Source organism: Anabrus simplex, chromosome 4 (genome assembly GCF_040414725.1).
Source record: "Anabrus simplex isolate iqAnaSimp1 chromosome 4, ASM4041472v1, whole genome shotgun sequence".
Classification (NCBI taxonomy): domain Eukaryota; kingdom Metazoa; phylum Arthropoda; class Insecta; order Orthoptera; family Tettigoniidae; genus Anabrus; species Anabrus simplex.
Genome location: NC_090268.1, coordinates 170,925,062 through 170,949,835, shown reverse-complemented (window position 1 = coordinate 170,949,835; position 24,774 = coordinate 170,925,062). Strand labels below are relative to the sequence as shown.

Sequence of the window (24,774 nt, the reverse complement as noted above, 5' to 3'; positions counted from 1 at the left end):
CAACTTGTAGTATCAGAATATTTGTATGATAATTATAGTCAGATTTAATAATTGGAAAGAAGAAGGAAGCTTTTCAGTGAAGTAGTGGAGAGCATTAGTCAAGCAGAGAGGTTGTGAAACGCGTCTACGAAAACATGTTGACAAGAGTGGAAGCTTGCTTGTTTGTTATTAACAAACAGAGTTGGTATGTAATTCGGGCGGTACGCCGGCAAAAGAGACAAAGCCAGCACAGTTGCACTCTAGAGAGATAAGGAAAGAAGAGTGCAAAGTAAGACAGAGACAGTAGTGCTCAAAGGGCAGCACCTATAGTGACAGTTTGTGGAGAATAGTAGCTGAGGGCGCCACATAAGGTGAACACCTAAGTAAAGCCCATAAGACCCAACCCCTAAGGTAGTGGGAAGGGATCGACCTTTGCTTCATGGAGGGCAGGTATAACCCTAAGCCAAGATGGCACGGGGCTCTCTTTCGACCTGTAATTCGTACTCTCAGGACCAGGCTCTTTCGAGCAGTTAATCGTATCAGTAACATTGTACCTACGTGCCGCAGGGCAGTATTCGGATAAATCGCGTAACCGTAGGGTAGGCGCGTGAAACAAGCTCTCTCCTCAGATCGACATATTCAAACTTGTAAATTTATTGTATATAGTAGACTTAGTTGTCCTGGATAATAAAGGACTGAAGATAAACTATATTTTATTTCGGGAGCTGCGGGCAGAGTACGCGCCTACAATTACCTCCCTACTTTACTGATCGGCAGGACAGGTAATACGTTAACATCCAACGGCCTGGTGACCAACCTACTAGAACGTCTCGCAGGACAGGTAGGTCACGACAGGCTTATAAATTTGGTGTCAGGTGTGGGGACCTGAGTTAGATTCTCGAACAAAGTCAACTCATCGAAATAACGCGAGAGAACCGCAACTTCGTACAAGATTGTTCGTAAGAGAACCGCGACTTCATAGAAGATTTCCGTGTGAGAAAACCACGACTTTGCAGAAGATTGTCCGAACAGAGTTACCGCGCATTTTTCGTTCCGAGTGCCACGCATCACAGAAGAGGAGCGTCACTATCGCAGCCTACTAAGCCAGTCCAGCAGAGAGATAGCAGTCCAGTAGCAGACGACGCCATCCGGTGGAGACGCAGCACTACAGCCGACTACTCATGCAGCCCAGCAGTGAAGCAACATTGAAGATTTAAGGTAAGCTGAATATTATTTCAAATGGCACGACAGAATAGTTCAGTACCAACAGACCGAGGCACTGAGATGATCGAGGACAAGGTGGAATCGGTAAGTATGAGTGGGCCTTTTGTGACAGTTGTAGAGACGAGAGTTTGATGGCAGTCAGCCAGACAGATTGCATGAGTTCATAGCAAACGTAGATGCTGCTGTTCGTATGATTAAGGATGAAGATCAAGAGTTGTTTTTTAAGTATATTTTAAAAAAGGTTACTAGCTGAACCCGAGATAAATTGTTGGTTAGACGTGATATATATAACTGGGAGAGAGCCAAGCGGGCATTAACAGAATATTATTGCCAGCAAGGCACACTAAATTTGTACATATGTCAAATGTTCCGAACAGCGCAGGATCCGCGAGACACCGTTGCAAATTGGGCACATAAAATAGAGTAATTGTCCGCTTCTTTTAGAGAGGTAATACTTGAAGACGAACTAGAGGAAGATCGCGACGCACAGTTAAAAATAACGAGAAAAATATGTGTAGCTAGTTTCATACAAGGGTTAGCCGCCAATCCTAGAATACAAGCCAGAGTACAGTCCGAAAAGGGCATTACTTTTGAGAAGGCAGTTGCAATTGCACAACAGGAAGAAACCGTAATAATGTCAAAGAAGGCATGAGAGGGCCTGCAACATAAACATAGCTCAGGGTTTAGCAAACGCAGACCAGAACAGGAGCGCAGTACAGAACCAAAGTGACATACTAAGCCAACACATGCTAGTGTTAGGGTGGTCTGCTACAATTGTAACAAAGAAGGCCAAATAGCAAAGAATTGTAAGAACACAGGAACGCAAAGGACTCATACTACACAAGCTGCTAGTTCCAACACCGCTACAGGGGGCGCAACCAGTAAATTAAGATGTCGCTATTGTGGGAAGCCAGGGCACATTGAATGTGATTGTAGAAAGAAACAAAGGGATAAGAAAACAGAGGTACGAGAGACATTGCGCATAGTACGCACACGACCAAACAGGGTCAGGTGTAAACAGAACTTGTTATCGTTGCGGCCAAAAAGGGCACACACAGGTGAATTGTCGACAAGGTGCACGCACTCCAGTGATGCGAATAGATAGCCGTAGGTGCTATTCGTGTGGCCAACAGGGCCATATTCAGAGAAACTGCCGAAAAATCCAAGGCAAGTCCACGGGCAACAGGGCCATGAAAGGCCAAACTCAGGGTGATTGCATAAAGGGCAGGACCGTAAGATACCGAGCCCAATGCGAACATTGTGATTAGTGGTCACACTGAACCCAAGACTGTTGGTTCAAAAATGGGGGCAGCAGTACGCACGCCACGAAGGTGGCAAACTAGAACAGGCCCGTAGCAAGGAGACAGTTACCGAGGCCCGCAGACCAGAAGGTCCCAACAATTCTGACGTAGAAGGCACAGTGCTGATCCAGGTCACAAACGAAGCAAGTCCATTGAGATTTTTGATAGATACTGGGTCCGATGTCAGCCTAGTGAAGAGGCAATCAGTACCCAAGGAAACCCTGATTGACAGGAGCGAACCAACTGAATTAATGGGTATAAGCAAAGGGATAATTTACACCTAGGGTACTGTGCAATTTACCATTGGAAATACAAATGACACATTTTATGTCAAAGGGAATGACTTTAAATTAACTCACGATGGTATAGTTGGACGAGACATCCTGACAGATAGTGTGATTGACTAAAAGGAAGACCATGTCACCATAAAGGGACGGCAATACCCTATGGGGGCACGAGAGACGAAGCTGATCCGTCTCGAACCAAGGACCCAGAAGGTCGTCATAGAAGTAGATCGAAATCTACCTTTGGGGATTATTGAGAAAGAAGAAGTGATACCAGGGGTGTACCTCGCAGGGTGCTTGACCAAATCAGAGCACAACGAAGCAGTGGTTAGCATGATGAATACCACTGAAAAGGAGGTGACTTTATGCAGTCCATGAGTGCACATACAGGAGGTGGATAAGACCTGCCTAGCACAAGTGCGAAAGGTAGAGCAGAACAGTAGAGTGGCGAACGGAGAACCGGCCACACAGAAGCCCCGATCACAGCGGGTGATAGACTGTCTGCGAGTTGATCACCTCACACAGGTAGATAAAGAAGGGGTATACGCCATTGGTGCTGAGTACAATGATATCTTCCATCTTGAGGGAGACAAACTGACTCACACTGACGTACTACAGCATGAGATCCCTACACTCCAAGATCAACCTCCAATTAATGTATGACCATATAGACTTTCCAAAGCACAGAAGGGGGAGATACAAGCTCAGATAGACAAAATGCTAAGTGATGAGGTAATCACACCTAGTATATCAGGTTGGAATGCACCTTTGCTTTTAATACCGAAGAAATTAGATGCCTCAGGGAAACAGAAATGGCGGGTCGTGATCGATTTTAGCAAATTGAATGAGATAACGATAGGAACCAGTTTTCCCCTTTCATTAATTTCAGAACTGTTAGACGCCCTTAGCAAGGCGAGGTATTTTTCGACCTTACGTCTCGCGAGTGGTTATCACCAGGTGTTACTAAAACCTGAAGACAGGCCAAAGACGGCATTCTCTGTGCTAGGGCGCAAGTATGGATTCAGTAAGATGCCCATGGGTTTGAAAGACACGCGAGCCACGTTTACGAGGCTGATGAACGCTGTGCTCACAGGGCTAACAGGTAGAAAATATTTGTGTTACCTGGATGACGTCATTGTGTACGGCAGTTCAATCCAGGAGCACAATGCAAAGTTAAGGGACGTATTTCAAAGGCTGAGAGAGAACACGCTGAAACTCCAGCCAGATAAGTGTGAATTCCTACGAACGGAGGGAGCGTTCCTAGGACATGTAATTACTGACGAGGGTGTCTTACCAGACCCGTGTAAAGTACAGGGCGTTAAGGACTTTCCGAGGCCGGCCACTAGCAGCCAGATCAAGCAGTTCTGCAGACTGAGTGGGTACTATAGAAAATACATACCTAACGACAGCAAAATCGTGAAACCACTATATCAGTTAGTGAAGGACGTTCCCTTTGCATGGGGAGACGATTAGGAACAAGCGTTCCAAACACTGAAGCAAAAGCTAATTGAGGAACCTATACTACAGTATCCGGACTTTGAAAAACCTTTCGTTGTTACCACTGATGCAAGTAACGAAGCGGTTGGGGCAGTTCCGTCACAAGGACCTATCGGGAAAGACCTTAAAATTGCCTATGCAAGTAGAATGCTTAATAAAGCAGAAATGAATGACAGCGTAACTGAGAAAGAATTGTTGGCAATAGTGTGGGCAGTAAAATACTTCAGACCGTACTTGTTTGGGAGAAAATTTACTGTTGTGACACACCATAAGCCGTTGAAGTGGGTCTTCAACATGCAGGATCCGTGTTCACGCCTGCTAAAGTTCAGGCTGAAGCTGGCAGAATACAACTTCGACGTCGTATATAAGCAGGGACAGAATACAACTTCGACGTCGTATATAAGCAGGGCAAACGGAACTGCAATGCCGATGCCCTGAGTAGGAATCCCACTGAACCCAAGTGCCAAGCGCGAGTGGTTAACTCGGCTAAGCACAGGTCTCATCCAGAGACAACAGTAGAAACTCAGACCTCAGACGAGAGTAGAGAGGAGGTTCTGTCTTCAAAACCCGAGGACGCTCCGGCAGAGGGACTTGAAGCGGACGGTAGCAAGGTTTCCGGGGACGCTAACGCACAGGAGATTTCGCCCGAGAGTAGCTCATCTGAGCAAGAGAACGAAATAGACGAAGCCGAAAACCTTGCCATTTTCAAGGAATGTCATGATTCTTTGGTGGGAGGCCACCAAGGAATAGCGCGCACGTACGCCAGGGTACGTGAACGAATTCAGTGGAAGGGTATGAAAGGGGACATTTAGCGCTATGTACGCACATATCCCTCCTGCCAAAATAATAAAGGGACCAGACCAGACGTCAGGGCTCCCATGAGAATTACGGATACACCCAACACGGTCTTTGAGAAAATATCCCTAGACGTGGTTGGACCTCTTCTGTTGACAGAGGCTGGAAACAGGTACATTCTGACATGCCAAGATCAGCTGTCAAAGTACCTAGTGGCGAGTGCCATGCCCAATCAGGAGGCAGAAACCGTGGCACGGACGCTAATCAATAATGTGATAAGTATCTATGGGATACCAGAACAGATTCTTACTGACCAGGGAAGTAATTTCATGAGTGATGTATTCAAGGCGCTTTGTAAAACGTTGCGCATTCGAAAAACGCATACCACGGCCTTTAGGCCACAGTCGAACGGTAGCATAGAAAGATCCCATACGGTACTCACGGAGTACCTAAGACATTATGTCTGCTCAGGGGAGCAAAATGACTGGGACAAGTATTTGCCCACAGCTAGCTTTGTGTATAACACCACGAAGAGCACATGTACAGGGTCAACACCCTACGATTTAATTTTTGGAAGGAAAGCAAATATCCTAGGTGTACTGCAAAAGCCACCCGAGATGAGTTACAATGAGCACCAGAACGTGGTGGAGGAACTGACGGCTCAGCTTAGGCGAAACCACGAGGCTGCCAGGAAAACCTTAATCGAACAAAAAGAATTAGAGAAAGAACACTATGACAAGAAACAAAATGAGATCACCTTTCAGGTATGTGACAAGGTTCTTTTGCGCAATGACGCATTGTGAAGAGGAAAATCCAGGAATCTTAGCCCACCATTCGAAGGCCCTTACGAAATAGTAGAAGTTTCAGGGGTGAACTGCACCCTACAGTTGAACAAAAGAGGAAAAAGGGTTAAGGTACATAAAAATCGTTTGAAACTGTATTCGTAGATGAATTAAATGGGAATTGGGAAGCGAAAGTATCCACAAGTAGAAAGGTAGCCATAATCTTCTGTCTACCATGGCGCGAATGCTAGTATTGTTCTCCATCGTAGTAGCAGTGATAGTCGTGACGTCACACTGCTATGGAATAACCGGAGAAGTACTGGATGCCCAGGTGACTCCATATGAAAACACTCCAGAGGCATACTTCGACAATCAGGGTGAGATACAATTATACCATACTGAATGGACACTAGTTACCTGTGTGAATCTAAATAAATTAAATAATGTATTTTTGAATGTCAAAAGACACATACACTGGACTCAGTTAACACATTCACACCCGTATCTGAGTTATTGCCTATAGCGCGTGACCATGCTGTGGGCCGTATCCGAGTTAGCCTGGATAAGCGCAACCTTGAACTGGAGCCGTTTCTACGCAGCTGGGATCTATTTTGGTCACAAATATGTGCGAGAGAGATGAAGGTAATACCCTTATGAATGCTTCTACTCATCAGAAACCACATGGCCACGGCAATTTTCCCTCCCAATACACTTTTCTTGTTTTGTTTCTGAAGGTAGCCTAGCGCTGGCCCAACTTGCTGCGTAATTGGTTTGTGATTGCACAAGCGTGTGTGTATAATCACGTTCTGAAGTGTTACCAAGGTGTGTACGGACAATATAAATGATGCAAGTGGTGCGAATTTACAAAGCACAGTTTTTCAGCTGCCTGAAAATGATCTTGGCCCGGGGTATACGGTCTATATGGACAATTACTACAATAGCGTTGGACTCGCAAAACAATTACGGGAACAGAACACTGCCGTATGTGGAACAATAGGTCAAATAGGGGTGTACCGAAAGATCTAAAGGAACACCAGGCAATTCTCAAACGGGGGGGAAGAGTGAACCCGACATACAAGTACAGTCACCTCTCTCCGACATCTCAGCTCCCATCTACTTCATCAGCTCCAAGTCAACGTCCCGCATTTTGCCGCCAAAGACGCACTGGCCAAGGATCAACCATTTAGGTTAGATGGGAAGAGATAAGAGGATATTCACTGGAAGTTTCCACCATCAAATAAAGTCAAGTTACCCTCAAGAAGGTGCAAAGTGTGCTTCAAAAATAAAATAATTAGTCAAACTCGCTATTTTTGTGGAAAGTGTGGTGTTCCCATTCACCCAGGAAAGTGTGACATTGCCTACCACACCCTACAGAGATACTAGAGGACTTCATTAAGGTATGTGGAAAATTTTGTTTCCATATCTTGTTCAGTTTAGAACTTATTGTGAAAAGAATTTGTTGTTGTTTGCTCTGCCACTAACAGCTGGAATAGCTGGGCCAGCCCTTTAAATAGCCAGCTCAGATGATGGGCGTGAATGTGTTAATATGTACACAGCTAGAAAGAAGTACTAATTTAACGTGTCAGCAGGATGTTAAAATGCTAAGTGCACAATTAGAAAGAATTAAGGAATCAAAGGAATTAATTACGCAGATTACTAAACCAATAGGGGAAACTGATAACACTAGGCGAAAGCGAGGCTTAATTAATGCAGTAGGTTCCATCGCAAAGGCATTATTTGGAACATTAAGTCAGGAAGATGCAGACAAATATGAGTCAAAGATTAGTAAGTTACAACAAGAACAAACATCAATTATGGAAATTGCAAAAGACCAAATGATAGTCGTAAAATCAACATTGCAATCTATGAACAGCACCATTTATGATGTCACAGCAAATGAGCAAAGATTAACTCAGAATATTGCAGAAATTAGATCTTATCTTACCAATAGCACGCTTCAGATTGCAGAAGCAATTAAAATGGAATTCGAAAATTCAGTAAATAGACATTTAATTGAGATTGAAGGCCTTCTCATACAACTGTATGAGCATTACAGTGTTGTATTGTCAGGTATAATGAATGCACAGGTAGAAGTCATTCAAGTGCAAATAATTTCACCAGATGATATTAAAGGTTATAAGAAAGCTCAGGGAGATTTCCCTACAGGATTGTCCCTGCCATTTGACTTAAAATCAGCTTACGGTTACTTGATTTACAAAGTAGCCACAGTGGAAGTGTTCACAAATAAGAATTATCTAGTGTACATCATCAAGACACCACTCACAGATAGAGTTACTTATACATTTTACCACACGATTCCCTTTCCCACGTACATGAAGAGTTTATCTTCAAGAGACCAACGATTATATCCTTATGGACAAAGAAAAACAAACTTATGTTTAATTAGATAAAGATCAGGTAAAGCAATGTAAAGTAGTAACACCCAGTTGAAAACGGTGTCAACTTAAATTCCCCATTAATACAGTGTACACTCAAAATAGTTATGCAGTCAAGCTTATGAACGGAGTTAGATTCCAGATAATTGTAATAAAAGAGTACTTCCCGTTCAACAGCTTGTGTGGATACCTATTAGAGCGAATAGATACATATATGTATCCCCAGAAGAAACCAAGGTGGCACGTATGTGTAAAGATACCACCAGTGATATTAGGTTAGCAGGCACTGGTATTCTTGTTTTAAGTGCAGGCTGCACAGTATATGGACCGCACAGTAAAATACAAGGTGTAGGTGAAGTGAACACTGCACAAAGTAAAGTCTTTGTACCAGAAGTTACACTTGATTATGACAGTTGCGAGAGGTTAGGTAGTGAAATCAAATTAGAATAGAAACCTGAAATGAATAAGTTGTCATTAAATAACCTGTTAAATCACATTGACGATTTAAAATAGGCTACCAATAAGACACAGGAAGTGGAAGAAATGAACAAACAAAAGGAAGAGGAAATGCAAAGACAAATGATCTATCAGCATATTAATGTGTACAAATATATTGTGTGGATAGTTATTAGTATCATAGGTTTAATTTTAGGATGTTGTTGTAAATGTTGCTGTCCGAAACTAGGGTTACCAGCAAAGAGATGGTTCGATGATGCACGGGCTCATTGCCCAAATATATGTATAAAGCAAACGGTTATTACGAAGGGTGATAAAGTTCAGACCTCAGACGAAGATTTAACTATATTCCAATATCCCAGGCGGATCTGGGGATGCTCAGAGATGTCTGAGGAGATAATGGAATTACACTCCAGGCCTGCCGGGGGACGCCTTAGTACGCCTGTGAGATCTATAGAAGCAGTAGAAATAGATACAAGTGTTCATCAGATTAGAGAACAACCTTCCCCTTCACCACAGGGTCGCCGATCCTTGCGCACAGGCGACATCAGAGTGTGAATAGTGTGGGACAGAAATGGACGCAACGTATGGTTGCATCCATTTCTTCCCTAAGGGTGGAGATGTCGTGTACCGACCTCCCCAGCGGCTCGAACCAGCGGACTGTCAGATGAACGGCAGCCGGGATTCGCAGCCGAGATTCGATCTCAAGGTGTCAAAGGAAATAAACACCTTGTATTATCAGAATATTTGTATGTTAATTATAGTCAGATTTAATAATTGGAAAGAAGAAGGAAGCTTTTCAGTGAAGTAGTGGAGAGTATTAGTCAAGCAGAGAGGTTGTGAAATGCGCCTACGAAAACATGTTGACAAGAGCGGAAGCTTGCTTGTTTGTTATTGACAAAAAGAGCTGGTATGTAAGTCGGGCGGTTCGCCGGCAAAAGAGACAAAGCCAGTACAGTTACACTCTAGAGAGATAAGGAAAGAAGAGTGCAAAGTAAGACAGAGACAGTAGTGCTCAAAGGGCAGCACCTACTGTGACAGTTAGTGGAGAATAGTAGCTGAGGGCGCCACATAAGGTGAACACCTAAGTAAAGCCCATAAGACCCAACCCCTAAGGTAGTGGGAAGGGATCGACCTTTGCTTCAAGGAGGGCAGGTATAACCCTAAGCCAAGATGGCACGGGGCTCTCTTTTGACCAGTAATTCGTACTCTCAGGACCAGGCTCTTTCGAGCAGTTAATCGTATCAGTAAAATTGTACCTACATGCCGCAAGGCAGTATTCGGATATATCGCGTAACCATAGGTTAGGCGCGTGAAACAAGCTCTCTCCTCAGATCGACATATTCAAACTTGTAAAGATATTGTATATAGTAGACTTAGTCGTCCTGGATAATAAAGGACAGTGAGGATAAACTATCTTTTATTTCGGGAGTTGCGAGACAGAGTACGTGCCTACAATTACCTCCCTACTTTACCGCTCGGCAGGACAGGTAATACATCAACATCCAACGGCCTGGTGACCAACCTACTAGAACGTCTTGCAGGACAGATAGGTCACGACAACCTGGCATTTGCTCGAGCTCACATCAACAGTTTTCCTGCTCAGTCCAGCCATTATTCTAGGAAAAGAAACTCGAATATGAAATACCAAAATGGAGAACTAAATGTATGCAAAATGTACTCTCTCTATTAAGACAAGTGCAAATGTAATAACAACGAACTTCTCAGCCTTGGCATGTATCGTAAAATATTCTACAAGTATTTTAGTATTGGCTTCGTAACACCACGTAGTGATACAAGTAAAGTTTGTGATAGCCAAAAAGTGCAAATTTCATCAGAAAAGAACATTTAAAAAAAGATAGAACTTGAATCTAGGTTGACCTTTCATACCAAACAGGCTAATAGGCTACTGCATATGAAAATCTGAAGACACAGAATCTTCAGAAAATAATAATTCTGTAATGGTTATTGCTTTTGATCTGCAGCAGTGTCTGCCAACCCCCCATGTGTCTGTAGCAGTTGCATTTTATAAAACGTCAACTTTGTACATACATCTTTTGTATTCATAATATTTCTAATAATGATGCAACAATGTTTATGTGGTCAGAAGACATTGCAGGGAGGGGAGCGGATGACATTATTTCATGTATTAAGCATTATATAGAATCAATCACTGCTAAAGTACGTCAATAGTCTATTCTCATTCTTGTTTTGGCCAAAACAAGAACCTTACTTTGGTTAGTTTCTGGATGTATCTGTCACAGTCTGACTAGTTTGATGATACAGTACATAAATATTTGGTACCTGGACATACATTTGACAGGGACTTTGGTCTTATTGAGAGAAAAAAAGAGGCAAATATCTTATATTTATGTTCCTGATCAATGGATGGAGCTAGTTAAGAAAACTTAAGAGTTAAAAATCCTTTTAGTGTTGTCAAAATGACGTGTATGTTTACCACCCAAAACCTCTTCTCAATAAAGTTCAGAGAAAAAAATAGTGTCAGAATCTGGTCAAAAGGTACTGTTGAGCAAGATTACTTGTTTGAAAGTAACCAAACATCAACCTTTTAAGCTCTTTTCTAAGTATAGCTATAGTGAAATTGAGAGTTGAGGCAGTGACTGAGAGAGTGGGCTATGCCGAGATTTTGTCAAAATGGAGTTATTGGTACCCTTGTGTAGGGCTACATTCATCTTTCATTGTGCAAAATATCAAAGACTTCCGCAGGCTCCTTCCTTTCTTTTTTAAAGAACATATTTTCTGTGAATTACTCATCTCATGTTTATGCTGTGAGAGAGTGAGCTATGCCAAGCAGCTAGATGCATACGTCTATGCGAGCTGGCCAATCGCTGCGCTTATTCTCAAACACGTGTTAGTTGTGTACAAAATGGTGGACGATGAAGGAGACGTAATAGTGAGTAACTGTGAAAAACCTAAAAAACGAGTTAGAAATGATAAGTGGAAAAGGAAAAGGGCAAAAGTGTGTAGAAACTTAGAATTAGAGTACATTAACGATAAAACTAATAAGGATGTTCCTGCAAAGCAGCAAGGTGCTGGATGTGAGTGTAGTGTGCGATCTGTGGCAGCTAATGTTAGCTGGTGTAAATACTATGAACTTACGAAAGCTGAAAAAGATGACATTCTGTGCGTTCTATAAAACAGGTGATTATAATGCACAAAATGCGTTCTTATTTGTACCGATAAGTCAGCAAGAATGTAGTGGAATTTACCCAAAGAGAAGAATAATGAACATTTAAGTAGAAGGCACGTATCTTTCACATATTCTGTGAAAAATTCCCTTGGTCATCTAGTTAGAGTATGCAGAAAGGAATTTTATGATGTGTTCGGAATATCCAGGAGACGTTTTTCTACAGCCAGAGGTGATAAAAAAGCTAATGTGGCGGGAGGAGGTGAATCTGAACGTGAAGGATCATCATCATGTAACAGTTCGATAGTATCACCTCATGTGGATCTCGGAGGTAAGCACGGTAATTACAAGCATAAGTTAAGTGATGAAGATGAGAAATCTGTAATGGACCATATTAAAAATTTCCCTTGTATGTAAATCACTACTGCAGAAAGAAGGTTAAAAATATTCATTCGAGTTGTGAAATCAGTTGCAGAGATCTATAGGCTCCACAAAGAAGAAAGAGATGATGCTGGCATGAAGAGTGTTAGTTATGTCACATACAGGGCTATATTTAATATGAAATTTAGTATCGGCTTCAAAATACCTCACACTGATGCGTGCAAATGTGTGATGAATGACAAGCTAAGGAAGACGATGTCATACCTCTAGAGATACGGCTATATCAAGTAAGGGCAACTGCAGCATACCCCTTTCAGACCGTGTACGCACAATTGTGCGGGTTCGTATTTTATTTATGTCTGAGCTTATTTGACGTTTTCTTGGCGCTTGACCGGACTGTAGTGCTTGTGCGGGACACGTAGCATGTACTTCAGCTGTTTTTATTTAGTACTCGACCACCAGGGGACAGGAAGAAGAGTTTAAAAATACAGTTCATTAGCAAGATGGCGGGAAGCAGTAATGCCTAAAGTATTTTTGTTGCATTCATATTAATCTAGAAGCTTTACTGAATATCACAATATAATCAATGAAGTGTTTAAATTGTGTAGCAAACGTAAATTGTGAACTTACATCATTGTACGTAATACCATGAGGTTTTGAATGTTGATACTCACATATGTGCGGGCTAGGTTTCCTTACAGGCAATGCATGCAGGAGTGCTGAGTGCTGTCACAAAAAGGACTGTGAAAGCAAAACTCGTACTCTACATGAGAAATGTAATGTATAAGATTTTAATTGTTTAAAATTGTTCCACACTGTAAAATAGAACATTTGATTATGTACATGTGCATATTCACATGTACCGAGTTGAATTTTTTTATTTTTTGCAAGTAGTGAATGAAGTCCTGACACGCACAATTGTGTGGGTTCTGTTTTTCAGCCGATAGTTCTTATTTTGTAAAAAAACTGCCAGTCCAATAACGGACCATTTATATTGGTATTATGAATTTACTCATTCGGAACAAATATTTCTGATTCCCTATGGGAATCAACATCTATATCATCTGATGGCCAAGCAGGCATCAATTTTTGGTAGTGAGACAGTCTCTCATAGTGCATTGGCACTGCCGATGGCTACAATTAGCCTACGCAGTAGCCTCCACGGTATGCACTAGCCATGCGTCTTGATAAGTGTGCTAGGTACCAACTGATGAGCCCAGCCTATCACACGGGGGCGAAACGCTGGCAACCAAGAATGAGTTGGCTGGAAAATTTATAATGTCCAATAACGGACCATTTATATTGGTACTATGTCAGATATGGAAGATAGGAAACTTAAAAGGGTCCACCTTTTCAATACAAAAATGTTATAGTTTATTTACAACATATATTTACACTTGGAACTAGTTTCGACGCTGTTTGGCGTCATCTTCAGCCAAAATGTGGGAAATAGGCTAGCATGTAGACATTTATATTACACAAGGCGTTACATTAAACAATACACATCTTACGAGGAGATAAAAACAGGGACAAATGTAGAAACAAATGAATCGTTGAGAAAGCAAAAGTTATAAATATTAAAAATAACCTTAACCACACCAGATGTGTATTGTTTAATGTAACGCCTTGTGTAATATAAATGTCTACATGCTAGCCTATTTCCCACATTTTGGCTGAAGATGACGCCAAACAGCGTCGAAACTAGTTCCAAGTGTAAATATATGTTGTAAATAAACTATAACATTTTTGTATTGAAAAGGTGGACCCTTTTAAGTTTCCTATCTTCCATTCTCAGTTCAATACGGACAAAAATGAAATTCTTAGATTTAAATGTCAGATACGTCAAAAACTTAATACCAATCTCTGACCGTATAATGCTGTTACAGTTGCAGAGTCAGCCCTTTAATGTAAGCATTATACAAGTACATGCTTCAACAGCGGACATAAAACATGACAATGACGTTGATGAGTTCTATGATATGCTGAATAAGGTGCGTAAAGAACTGAACTGACACTAAGGATATGATGAAGACCCAGTGCAGTGGATTTGGTCAAAACTAGCAAAAAGAAAACTGCCAGGAACTGGACTCGGGCCTCTTATAGGTAAAAGAAACATATAAGAGACGCAAAGAAAATAAAACATAACAGTGACAAGGGTAAGAATTTAAATTTATTATGAAAATAAAATCAAAAGAAAATAGCATAAGTAAAACGGGGGCCGAAAATCAAATGGGCAATATTAATAATATGTGGCCCGTGATTAAAATACACCAGACACAATGATAATACCTTCGCAAACGCTTACCTTCGTAAAGGACGTGAAGAAAAGTTTAGCATAAAGATATGGCATCTATACCAATTAGCTGAAGCATATGAGTTTAGACGGTACAAAACATTTCTTTATAGCACGTCAGGTCAAGACAATCATAAGATTAGAGAGTAATAGCCTCACATCATAACGTACTCTCATTCGATTCTACCGTCAAGGCATCAAGATTCTCCACAATAATAATCACATCCCCCGAGAATACAATAACATTAAGTAAAAAGAGCATAAATAGAGAAGAGGGTAGGGTGCACCGAGCTCTTAAAATTCAACCAGAGAGAAAAAGCAAAAGGGGCGGTTACCATAGTTTCACGCAACACAACAAGAAAATATGGAAAGGCAACCCTCAAGGAATAAAACATATTAAACTAGAAAATAAGTAAGGAAAGCCAATGACGGCGATATGAAACAATCAATAAACAGGTAAATTAAGCACAAAAGGTAGCACAAATCAAAAGTCAGAACCACCCACGCTCACACAGAGACCAAGAGGTTAGGTTGTCGCAAATAAAGGAACATGTAAGAGTGTCGACGTACAGCACATAATAAATAAACAACCGCTCTCGAGCTCAGACAATATGAAACAGAAAGTGGTCCATCAAAAGAGATGGAGTGTCTTCAACACCAAAACACACAGAAGCAGGCAAATCGCGTAGTTAGCTTGAATTTATACCAGATCAATGAAATGGATATGAATTATACAGAACACGCGATAAAATAATACGACATGAGCTCAAGCGGAATGTTAATAAAGCGACATGGGTAAAAGGTCTCGGTCGCACACAGCAGACAATCTCATACATACACATGAATCCGTGTTACCTTCTATTCTCAAAATAAACATAGTGAATCAGTAAAAGAAATCAAGGTTAACACACGAATAAATCAGAAAAACACGTAATGAGGGAAGCCTTTATAACCCAACTAAAAGAAGATTTAAAAAAATAAATACCTCGATAATATAAGCAAACAGCATACTCAAAAGGTTGAGTTGTGCCCAAAGACATCTTGAATTTCTTAAAATATCTTTTATAAGCCATAAAGGTGACTTGAAAATCGAATCCCACCATCTTCTCAAGTCGAAAAGGTCTCAAAAAAATCCATCAGAAAGATAATCCCACAAGACGGGGCAGAAAGAAATGCTTTGACCTATCCTATCGTATAAGACGCCATCTGTCGGAATAGAGGAGGATTACATAGTGGTAACGACACATGATGGGAAAGAGTAATAGTTGATAGATACTAGAGTTCGCTAGGAACGTGAAGACATCAGAAAAGTAAACGTACCATAAAATGATATGGTGCGGTAGAGAACTCAACAGCACTGACATAATATCAGGAGATTTCAATGCCAAAATTGGGCAAGGTAGAAGGTCTGACTTAGTGGGAGAATATGGATTGGGTTCAGCTAACCAATGAGGAGACAGTCTATTCCAATTCTGCTAAGAGCAAGATCTATTTGTTTGTAACACTTGGTTCAAACTTCATAAACGGCACCTCTACACATTGATTTCACCACTAGAAAAGGAAACAGGAAGACCAATCAGGAATTCTGGTTAACAAAAAATTTAGAAATATTGTCAAACGAGCAACAACGTATCCTGGAGCAGAGATTGAAATTGAAAACCACCACATCAAAGCAAGTGTCTAGCAAGTTTGATGTTACCAAATTGCGAGATGGTACAATTAAAAAAGCAGTAATACAACACCTGAACAACAAAATGCAAACCAACAATAGTAAAAACAATGACAACAGTACAGAATATCAATGGAAAATATTACATGGTACACTTAAAAGTCTGTAAGGATCATCTTATATCAACAAGGCAAAAGCAGCAGAGATGAATAACTGATGAAATACTTGATCTAATGGAACGGAGAAGACAAGAAAAGGGCAGAGAAGACAGCTACCGACAGACACAAAGGGAGATTAAGAAAAAAATCAGATTAGCCAAAGAAAGATGGATGACAATGAACTGTGAAGAAATAGAACAACTATATAAAGACCATGATAGTTTCAAGTTATACAAGAAAGTAAAAGAGATAGCTGGGCTGTACAGAAAACAGACGCCAATGACTCTGATGACACCAGCAAACCCATCCTAGATGAACAAAAAATCATACAGACCTGGACAGAATACATAATTGTTCAGTGATGACAGAGGTGAAATTGTGTACTTACACAATGCAAAAAGTCCAAAAATAACAAAAGAAGAAGTATTACATTCCCTCACAATATCACCTAATGGTAAAGCAGTAGGTCCACACCAGATACTAGCTAAGGTTCTAAAACTAATAACTGAAGAGAATGTCGACCAAATTGCTAAACTTTTCAATACAATTTATGATACTGGAATAATCCCAGAGGACTGGTTGCAATTGACATTCATCGCAATACCTAAAAAGTCTCATCCAAAGAAATGCAGTGACTACCGTCCCATAAGTCTGATGAGTCATATGCTAAAAGCATTCTTACGTATAATACACGCACGCATTAGAACGAAGTGCGAAATAGACTTGGATGACAACCAACTGGATTTCCGAAACGCCTTTGGCACACGAGAAGCCTTATTTAGCATCAATGTCGTGCTCCAAAAATGCTGCCAACTACACAAAGATGTATTTGCATGTTTCATTGATTATAAGAAAACTTTTGATAGAGTGAAACATGAAAAACTGATAAGAGATTCTCCAACGAAAACATCTCGATGGAAAAGACATGCATCATACAGAATCTCTACTGGGGCCAACAAGCAACAGTCAAAATCAACCAAACCAAAACATCAGATGTGAAAATCGGAAGGAGGGTACGCCAAGGTTGTATACTCTCGCCGCTCCTGTTTAATATATATTCTGACACCATTTTTAAAGAAGCTTTGCATGATGTTGAACTGGGTGTGAAAGTAAATGGTGTTTTGATCAATATGCAGATGACACACTGATTCTGTGCAACACTATAGAAGGCCTTCAAGAATTCCTGGACAGAATCATGTCAAAGCAAAAACTAAGTTAATGGTATTTAGCAGAAATAGTAATGCAAATGTCACCTTGTCATTAAACAACCGTAAAATAGAACAAGTCCACCAGCTCAAGTACCTCAGCAGCGTATTAACAGACAGTATGGATCCAGATAAGGAAATCAGATGCAGAATTGAGAACGCTAGAGCTGCATTTCGCAGGATGAGCTCTTTGTTCTGTAATGATCATCTGAATCTGAAGCTCAGACAGAGATTAATGAAGTGCTACATCTGGTCAGTACTGTTATATGGAGCAGAAACATGGACCTCAAAAGCCACAAGTATCAATATATATGACAAGTATATGATAACAAACGAAGTCCTAAGGAGAGCTAGGACGAAGTAAGAAGTAATAACTATAAAAAAGTTCGCAAAATAGCTTATCAGACCAGAGATAACATGGTTACACAACATCAAGCAGTCGACCGGTATTGAGACAACTGAGAGACTCTTGACTGGCAGAAGACAGAAAAACTTTCTCCAGAGTAATCGTCGACGTCTGGGCAACCGGATAAGGCACTTGAAGAAGAGAAGAATACTTTATTAACTTACAACTATTTTTTCTGCTATGTCGCAGCGCTTCCATATGTGTTTTGTTTGTCTAACACTTCCGTGTGTGATGTCTTTCTTCACTGAAGTTGTTTGAATTAATTACCATATAATCTTGAGTACCAACCGCAGCTTTTTTCGAAAATATCGCTTCCAAAATTGGGTGCAGGTCTTATTTAAAATTTTGGGAAATTTATCTTTCCAAATGCGCATAAATCGGGCATCACCGCCGGCGCGGCTTGGCAACAATGCCCTCTCCGCTCTCAGTATACGCTACTTCCGTGCTTCGCGTCAGTCTCACACACGTTCTCGGAGTATCAACATGAATTCTACAAAGCGTTTGCGATCTTTTACTGCAAGTGAGAAACTGAAAGTAGTTCGGGAAGCCGAAATTATTTGAAATCGTGCCACCGGTAGGAAATAAGATATTGACGAGTCGTGTATTCGCGATTGGAGAAAGAAGAAAAATGTGCTATTAACATGTAGTGGTGATCGTAGAGCTTTTCGTGGACTGAGCGTACAGTTTCCAGAAAATGAAAAAAAACCTTTATAAATGTGTGACAGAAAGGCAGGAATTGGGATATGGTGTGTCAACCCAAATATGTCAGCTAAAGGCATTAAGAGATCGCAAAGGAACTTTCAACTGAAGGGTTTAAGGCAACCCGAGGATGGGTTTATAATTTTCATAAAAGAAATGGGTTGAGCGTACGAAGGCATACCTCAATTTCACATAGCCTTCCTGGTGCCTATGATAAGTTATTGTCATTTCAGCGTTGCGTAATTTGGTTGCGGAAGGAAAATGCATATTTGCTTTCCCAAATTGGCAATGCAGATCAGACGCCAGTCTACTTTGAAATGCCAGTGGACAGGACTGTGAATGTTAAGGGTGCGAAAAGTGTTACGATTAGAACAGGTGGTAATGAAAAACAACGGTGTACGGTAATGTTGTGTATTCTCGCTGAAGGAGCCAAATTGCCGCCGTACATTGTTCTCAAGCGAAAGACTCTTCCTAAAAATCTACCCGCTGGTGTTATCGTCAGATCTCAGAACTCAGGCTGGATGGACAGTTCACTTGTGGAAGACTGGGTAAAGTGTGTCTGGCAACGTCGCTCCGGTGCATTATTGGGACAAAAGAGTTAGCTTGTTCTCGACAGTTACCGCGGTGACACAACAGACGCTGTGAAGAAACATACCAAGGATGGGAAAACCGACCTAGCAGTCATTCCGGGCAGGATGACGTCTATGCTACAGCCGCTGGATGTCTGAGTGAACCGTCCATTTAAAGCAGCCTTGAAACAGCTCTATACAGAATGGATGGCAGCTGATAATAATACACTGACACCAACTGGTCGCATTCAGTGCCCGGAGGTTCAGCAGCTGTGTTCGTGGATTTTGACAGCATGGAAAAATCATCAATCAGGTAGAAGAAAAGGCCAGGATTGGGAAAGGAGTTAGACAAGGTTGTCCCCTATCACCGTATTTATTTAATATGTCTATTGAGGAAACTATTCAGATGATGGAGAAGACAAAGGGAATAAAAATCAATGGTGAAAGGATACATTGTATCAGATTTGCAGATGACATCGTATTAACTGCAGACATTTCGAAAAAGAAATGAATAGAATGCTGAAAGTCCTCTCAGGTACTCTTAAACTATGGAAATTAAAAGTAAACAAACAGAAAACGAAAGTAATGGTAGTATGGAAAAATATGGAAGAAATTAAAACCAATATCAAAATTGATGACGTCAGAATCGATCAGGTCAAACAATTCTGTTATCTTGGTAATATGATAACAGAAGATAATAGATGCTCCCTGGAAGTAAAGAGAAGAATAGCATTGGCAAAACAAGCATTTATGAGCAAGGAAAACATTTTAACCAGCACACATATGAATATAGATGTCAGAAAATCCTTTGCAAAATCATTTGTATGGAGTACACTTCATTATGGAAGTGAGAGTTGGACTCTGGGTAAACTAGAAAGGAATCGACTTGAAGCTGCTGAAATGTGGATATGGCGGAAAATGACCAGAACGAGCTGGACGGAAAGAGAAACCAACCTGGAAGTCCAAGAAGAGAGAATATTTTTAAACGAAATGGAAAACAGGAAATTAAAATTTATTGGACATGTCATCAGACACAATCCTTTCATCACTAACATACTTGAAGGGAAATTGTTGGGAAAGAAAGGCAGAGGAAGACCTAGGATGAAATATTTAGACGACATCAAGAAGAGGCTAGGTTGTGTCAATTACATGGAACTGAAACGAACAGCCATTGAAAGAAAAGAGCGGTTGCTTCGACAAGGCATTAGCCTTGAGAATATTGATTGATTGGAATTGTATCCCTGGAGACCTCATAGGGAAGAGCTTTAGGAAATGTAGCATTTCTAATGCTATGGATGGCACTGATGACATTTTGTGTGAAGGTGATGAAAGTTCCGAAGTTGGTACTGATGATGATGATGAATGAACTTGTTGGATATTGTTCTGGAAATGTTTGTTTACTTTTATTTGTATTTTCTAATCATTTGATGTGTGGTAGTAAAGATTGTAAATCATTTTGACTTCACGTTTTAAAAAATTTTGTTCTTTTAAAATAAGGGTGCGGGACTTATTCGGTAGCGGGTAGTATTCGATATTATACGGTAGTTGTCTTTTCTTCATGTTGATCGTTCATTTTGTGCCCTAACTCATTCATTAAGTGATATATTTATTGGTCCAGGGATCATGTTATTTTCCTTTCAACAAGAAAGTAATATATTTATTGGTCCAGGGATCATGCTATTTTGCTGTTTGAAGCACCCGCGCTAGTCATATGGACAAATATAATTAGAATTCACAGGCACATCACTCCCATTTGTCAGTGCTAGCCCTGAACCTCAAGAAAGAAACGAGACGGCGCGCGCAGCGAAATGTAACATAAGGGACTCCCGTCTACGGCAAAAGTTCAGAACACATTACATTTTCCAGCGCCACACATCCAGGCGCGATTGCACTGTCATTTGTTTCTCGCTCGCTTCTGGCGAAGGACTCGATCGTGCGGTGGACAGTGCTGCCAACTGTTCATATAAAGAACTAGCCCTAGTGCAGCGGCACTACGTTTGAATTTACGAATCTCGTGACAAAGCCAAGGGGGTCTGGGGGCGTAAGCCCGCGTGACAAAGCCATTGGTCTGGATTGGTTAGACCATTGGTCAGTGACAAAGCCATTGGTCTGGATCAAGCAAAGGGGGTCTGGGGGCATAAGCCCCCAGGTTAGAGGCCGCGACCATTGGCCTGGATTGGTTAGACCATTGGTTTGGATCAAGGAAAGAGGGTCTGGGGGCGTAAGCCCCCAGGTTAGAAGCCGCGAAGCGGCCCTAGGCTTCTAGTATCCCGCGTGACAAAGCCATTGGTCTGGATTGGTTAGACCATTGGTCAGTGACAAAGCCATTGGTCTGGACTGGTTAGACCATTGGTCTGGATCAAGCAAAGGGGGTCTGGGGGCGTAAGCCCCCAGGTTAGAAGCCGCGAAGCGGCCTTAGGCCTGTAGTATCCCGCGTGACAAAGCCATTGGTCTGGATTGGTTACGCCATTGGTCAGTGACAAAGCCATTGGTCTGGATTGGTTAGGCCATTGGTCTACAATCAAGCGTAGGGGGAATTCCCGAGTTCCCCAAAGCCGTTGGTCTGGATTGGTTAGGCCATTGGTCTACGAACAAGCATAGAGGGAATTCCCCAATGGTGACATCAGCCCGCCAATGACTGTCGATTATTTTGTCATTAACTCCGTTGTTACTGATATGGCTTCGTGCGGTGGATGTGTCGTTAGTATCCGTGCTTTTGCGTGCAATTATTACGAGAAATTCAGTGATTTACTGCAATTTTATCAGCAGCACGACTTGCTTTCTAGGGAGAGAGTGTGTGAGAAGTGTGGTCGTGACGTTAAATTGACTGTACTTAAGAAAAACAATCAGATAGTTTTCAGCTGTCGTTGGAAGAACGAAGAGCGTGCCAAGCGCCCTTGGCACGTGAGTGCGCGTAAAAATACGTACTTTTCTGAGTCTAAGTTATCCCTCTTTGAAATAGGTTACTTCTGTGTTCTGTGGTGCATACTGCCTAAACCTCTGGGGCCGACTATCAAGTTGGAGTTAGGTTTCTCCCAAGCTACTTTCGTAGATTGGTGTAACTTCTGTAGAGAAGTTTGTGTGGCGTGGGTGGACGCTAATAAAAATAAAATTGGTGGTCCTGACGTTGTAATTGAGATAGACGAAAACAAATTCGGGAAATCGAAGTACAATAGAGGAAGGCGTACGGAAGGACAGTGGTTATTTGGAGGAGTAGAGAGAGAGAACCACAAAAACTTTTTCGTTGCTCCTGTCGAGAGAAGGGATAAGGAGACATTACTCGCAGTAATTAAAGAGTGGGTGTTGCCAGGTACTATAATCATTTCGGACTGTTGGAGGTCCTACGACTGTCTGGAACACGAAGGATTCGTGCACCTTCGTGTCAACCATTCAATTCAATACATTGATAGCAGGAGAAGTGGTCATGTGAGCAAGGGTAATAGGAGGGTGATGCCAAGGAATAGACCGCCGGTACACACGCAAAATATCGAGAACAGGTGGAGGCACCTCAAGCACGGGTCGTACTCCATTCCTGGCTTCGGAAGAAGGAAAGCGCACTTTGCCGGCTACTTGGCAGAGTTCTTGTTTAAGACGAACTTTCCTGCTGACACGAGGGTGCACGAGTTTTTTAAAGCTGCAAGCGTGCTGTACCCTCCCCTACATTAAGGTGAGATAAATATAATTCTTTCTTTACAGATTGCATTCACCTGTATATTTATTGTGCACGGGTTGGTAACGGAATTCACTTACTTCATTGCTAGGAGTGACGTCATATCCCATAGTGTCTCACCCAATGGAAATGCTGGTACGTAGATAGGCGATGTACAATGGCGCGTGATAACTTCTATTAGGTTATAAAAGCAAAATTACTTCAGGGGGATGGCGGGTGGGTTCTTAACTGTCGCAGTGAACACATCGCTCCTCCACAAGGTATTCTACTTAACATTTCCAACATATTGCATCCTTAGAATGCTATAAATGTAATTTAAGTCTTACTGAATTTCTACAACCCGTAAGTACGTAAACATATTTCTCTAGTAACGGCGAGAATGCCGCTTTCCACAAATATAAAAAAGTACAAGTACAAAGTCACTCATCTGCCATGGTCCTTTTACCTTCATTTGTGTATTTACACATCAAAATAGATTATACAGCAATTTCAAAACTACACAAACTACATGCATTTGTCCACTTTTTAAGCAGATAATGAGACTAGATTACAAACAGTAGGTGCAAGAAAGGAATAATTTTGAATTTACTTACATGATATAGAATGCTCCACGATTCCAGTACGGTCGCTTTTCTACCCAATCACTCAGATTCTGAACAAAATCAACAAACAGGCAGCAACAGGGAGCTTCTATAACTATTACCAAGAATCCAGCAACCCTACAAAGAGAGCAAATCATAATTAGAACTTCTTTCCACTGAAATGAGTGAACAGTAAAAACAGTCTTGCATTATCAAGAATATTCCAGCTAAGAAATCTACTTTTCTAAAATAATTCAAGGTCTACAGCCAGAATTCCTTAAGATGCTCTACACAGTTTCAAAGCTCATTTTAAATATAACCACTTGCTCCTAACCAAATGAAGATGGGATTGCTTGACTTGACCAAAACAAAGCTACTTCTTTCAATATGAGCAATGTTCATTTTACAATGTAACTTACATTTGCCACATACCACTAATCAAGCAATCCACATGGCCAAGCATAATGCCAACACAATTCCACACTCCTAGACCAATAGCGACTGAAACAAAACAAAAAAAGAGAGATACAATAGCATGAAAATCTTAAGATAAGCTGCAATGCAACCATGAATATAGTTGAAAGAAGTAACAATATGGTGTACTGTCAAATATGTATTTACCCATGCTTCCCACAGTCCCCAGGCCTCGACCAGCATATTTCATCCACCACGGTACATCATCCTTCGCTACAGGATCCTGACCAGGTCTCTGCATTATTGCACCTATTTTCTCCGCGAATGACTGCGTATAAATAACATCCAAAGTAATAAGCAATGTTCTACACACAAATATAATCAAATAACTCGGCGGTCAAGCATGCATTAAACATTGGTACAGCATCACATTCAAAACAAAATCTGAACTACCAACCATCTCCCTTTCTTATCTCTCAAATCCACAAAAGCAGATCTTCGAATAACCTGACAGCAACAAGACGTCGGAACCGGATGTGCTCACAATATCAAAGAGCAAACAATACACGTCAAAGCGTTGCCTACGAGATATACAAGGCCGTGAAGAGTGCGCTAGTTCTGAGCAGAAAAACCGTCCCCACCGCCGTCTCGATCCTCCTATACTGCCTGCTCTATGCGAACCTTTTTGCGACTACACTGCGACAACATTTCTCCGCTAGATGGCAGACATAGACGCACAATGTTCTAAACTTATTCTAATGACGACAACCTGCAAAACACTATGTAGTATGGTCATATGTTCACTGAAGCTCGTAAATTACATCAGTAATATTAAATATCGGTAATATTACCTGTATGAAGTCGCAG

The 24,774-nt window shown here is 41.3% G+C and overlaps 1 protein-coding gene across 1 annotated transcript in view; it reads right to left on the bottom strand.

Annotated features, from left to right (window-relative positions):
* Positions 1–24,481, bottom strand: part of fwe (Calcium channel fwe) — an 89,294-nt gene extending 64,813 nt beyond the window's left edge. The window contains exons 1-4 of the mRNA XM_067145293.1: positions 24,365–24,481; positions 24,115–24,235; positions 23,913–23,994; positions 23,506–23,631 (exon numbers count right to left, since the gene is read on the bottom strand). Coding sequence (XP_067001394.1) covers positions 23,506–23,631; positions 23,913–23,994; positions 24,115–24,235; positions 24,365–24,367 — 332 coding nt within the window. The 5' untranslated portion in view covers positions 24,368–24,481. The remainder of the gene's footprint in view (positions 1–23,505; positions 23,632–23,912; positions 23,995–24,114; positions 24,236–24,364) is intronic.
* Between the last annotated feature and the right edge of the window lie 293 nt (positions 24,482–24,774).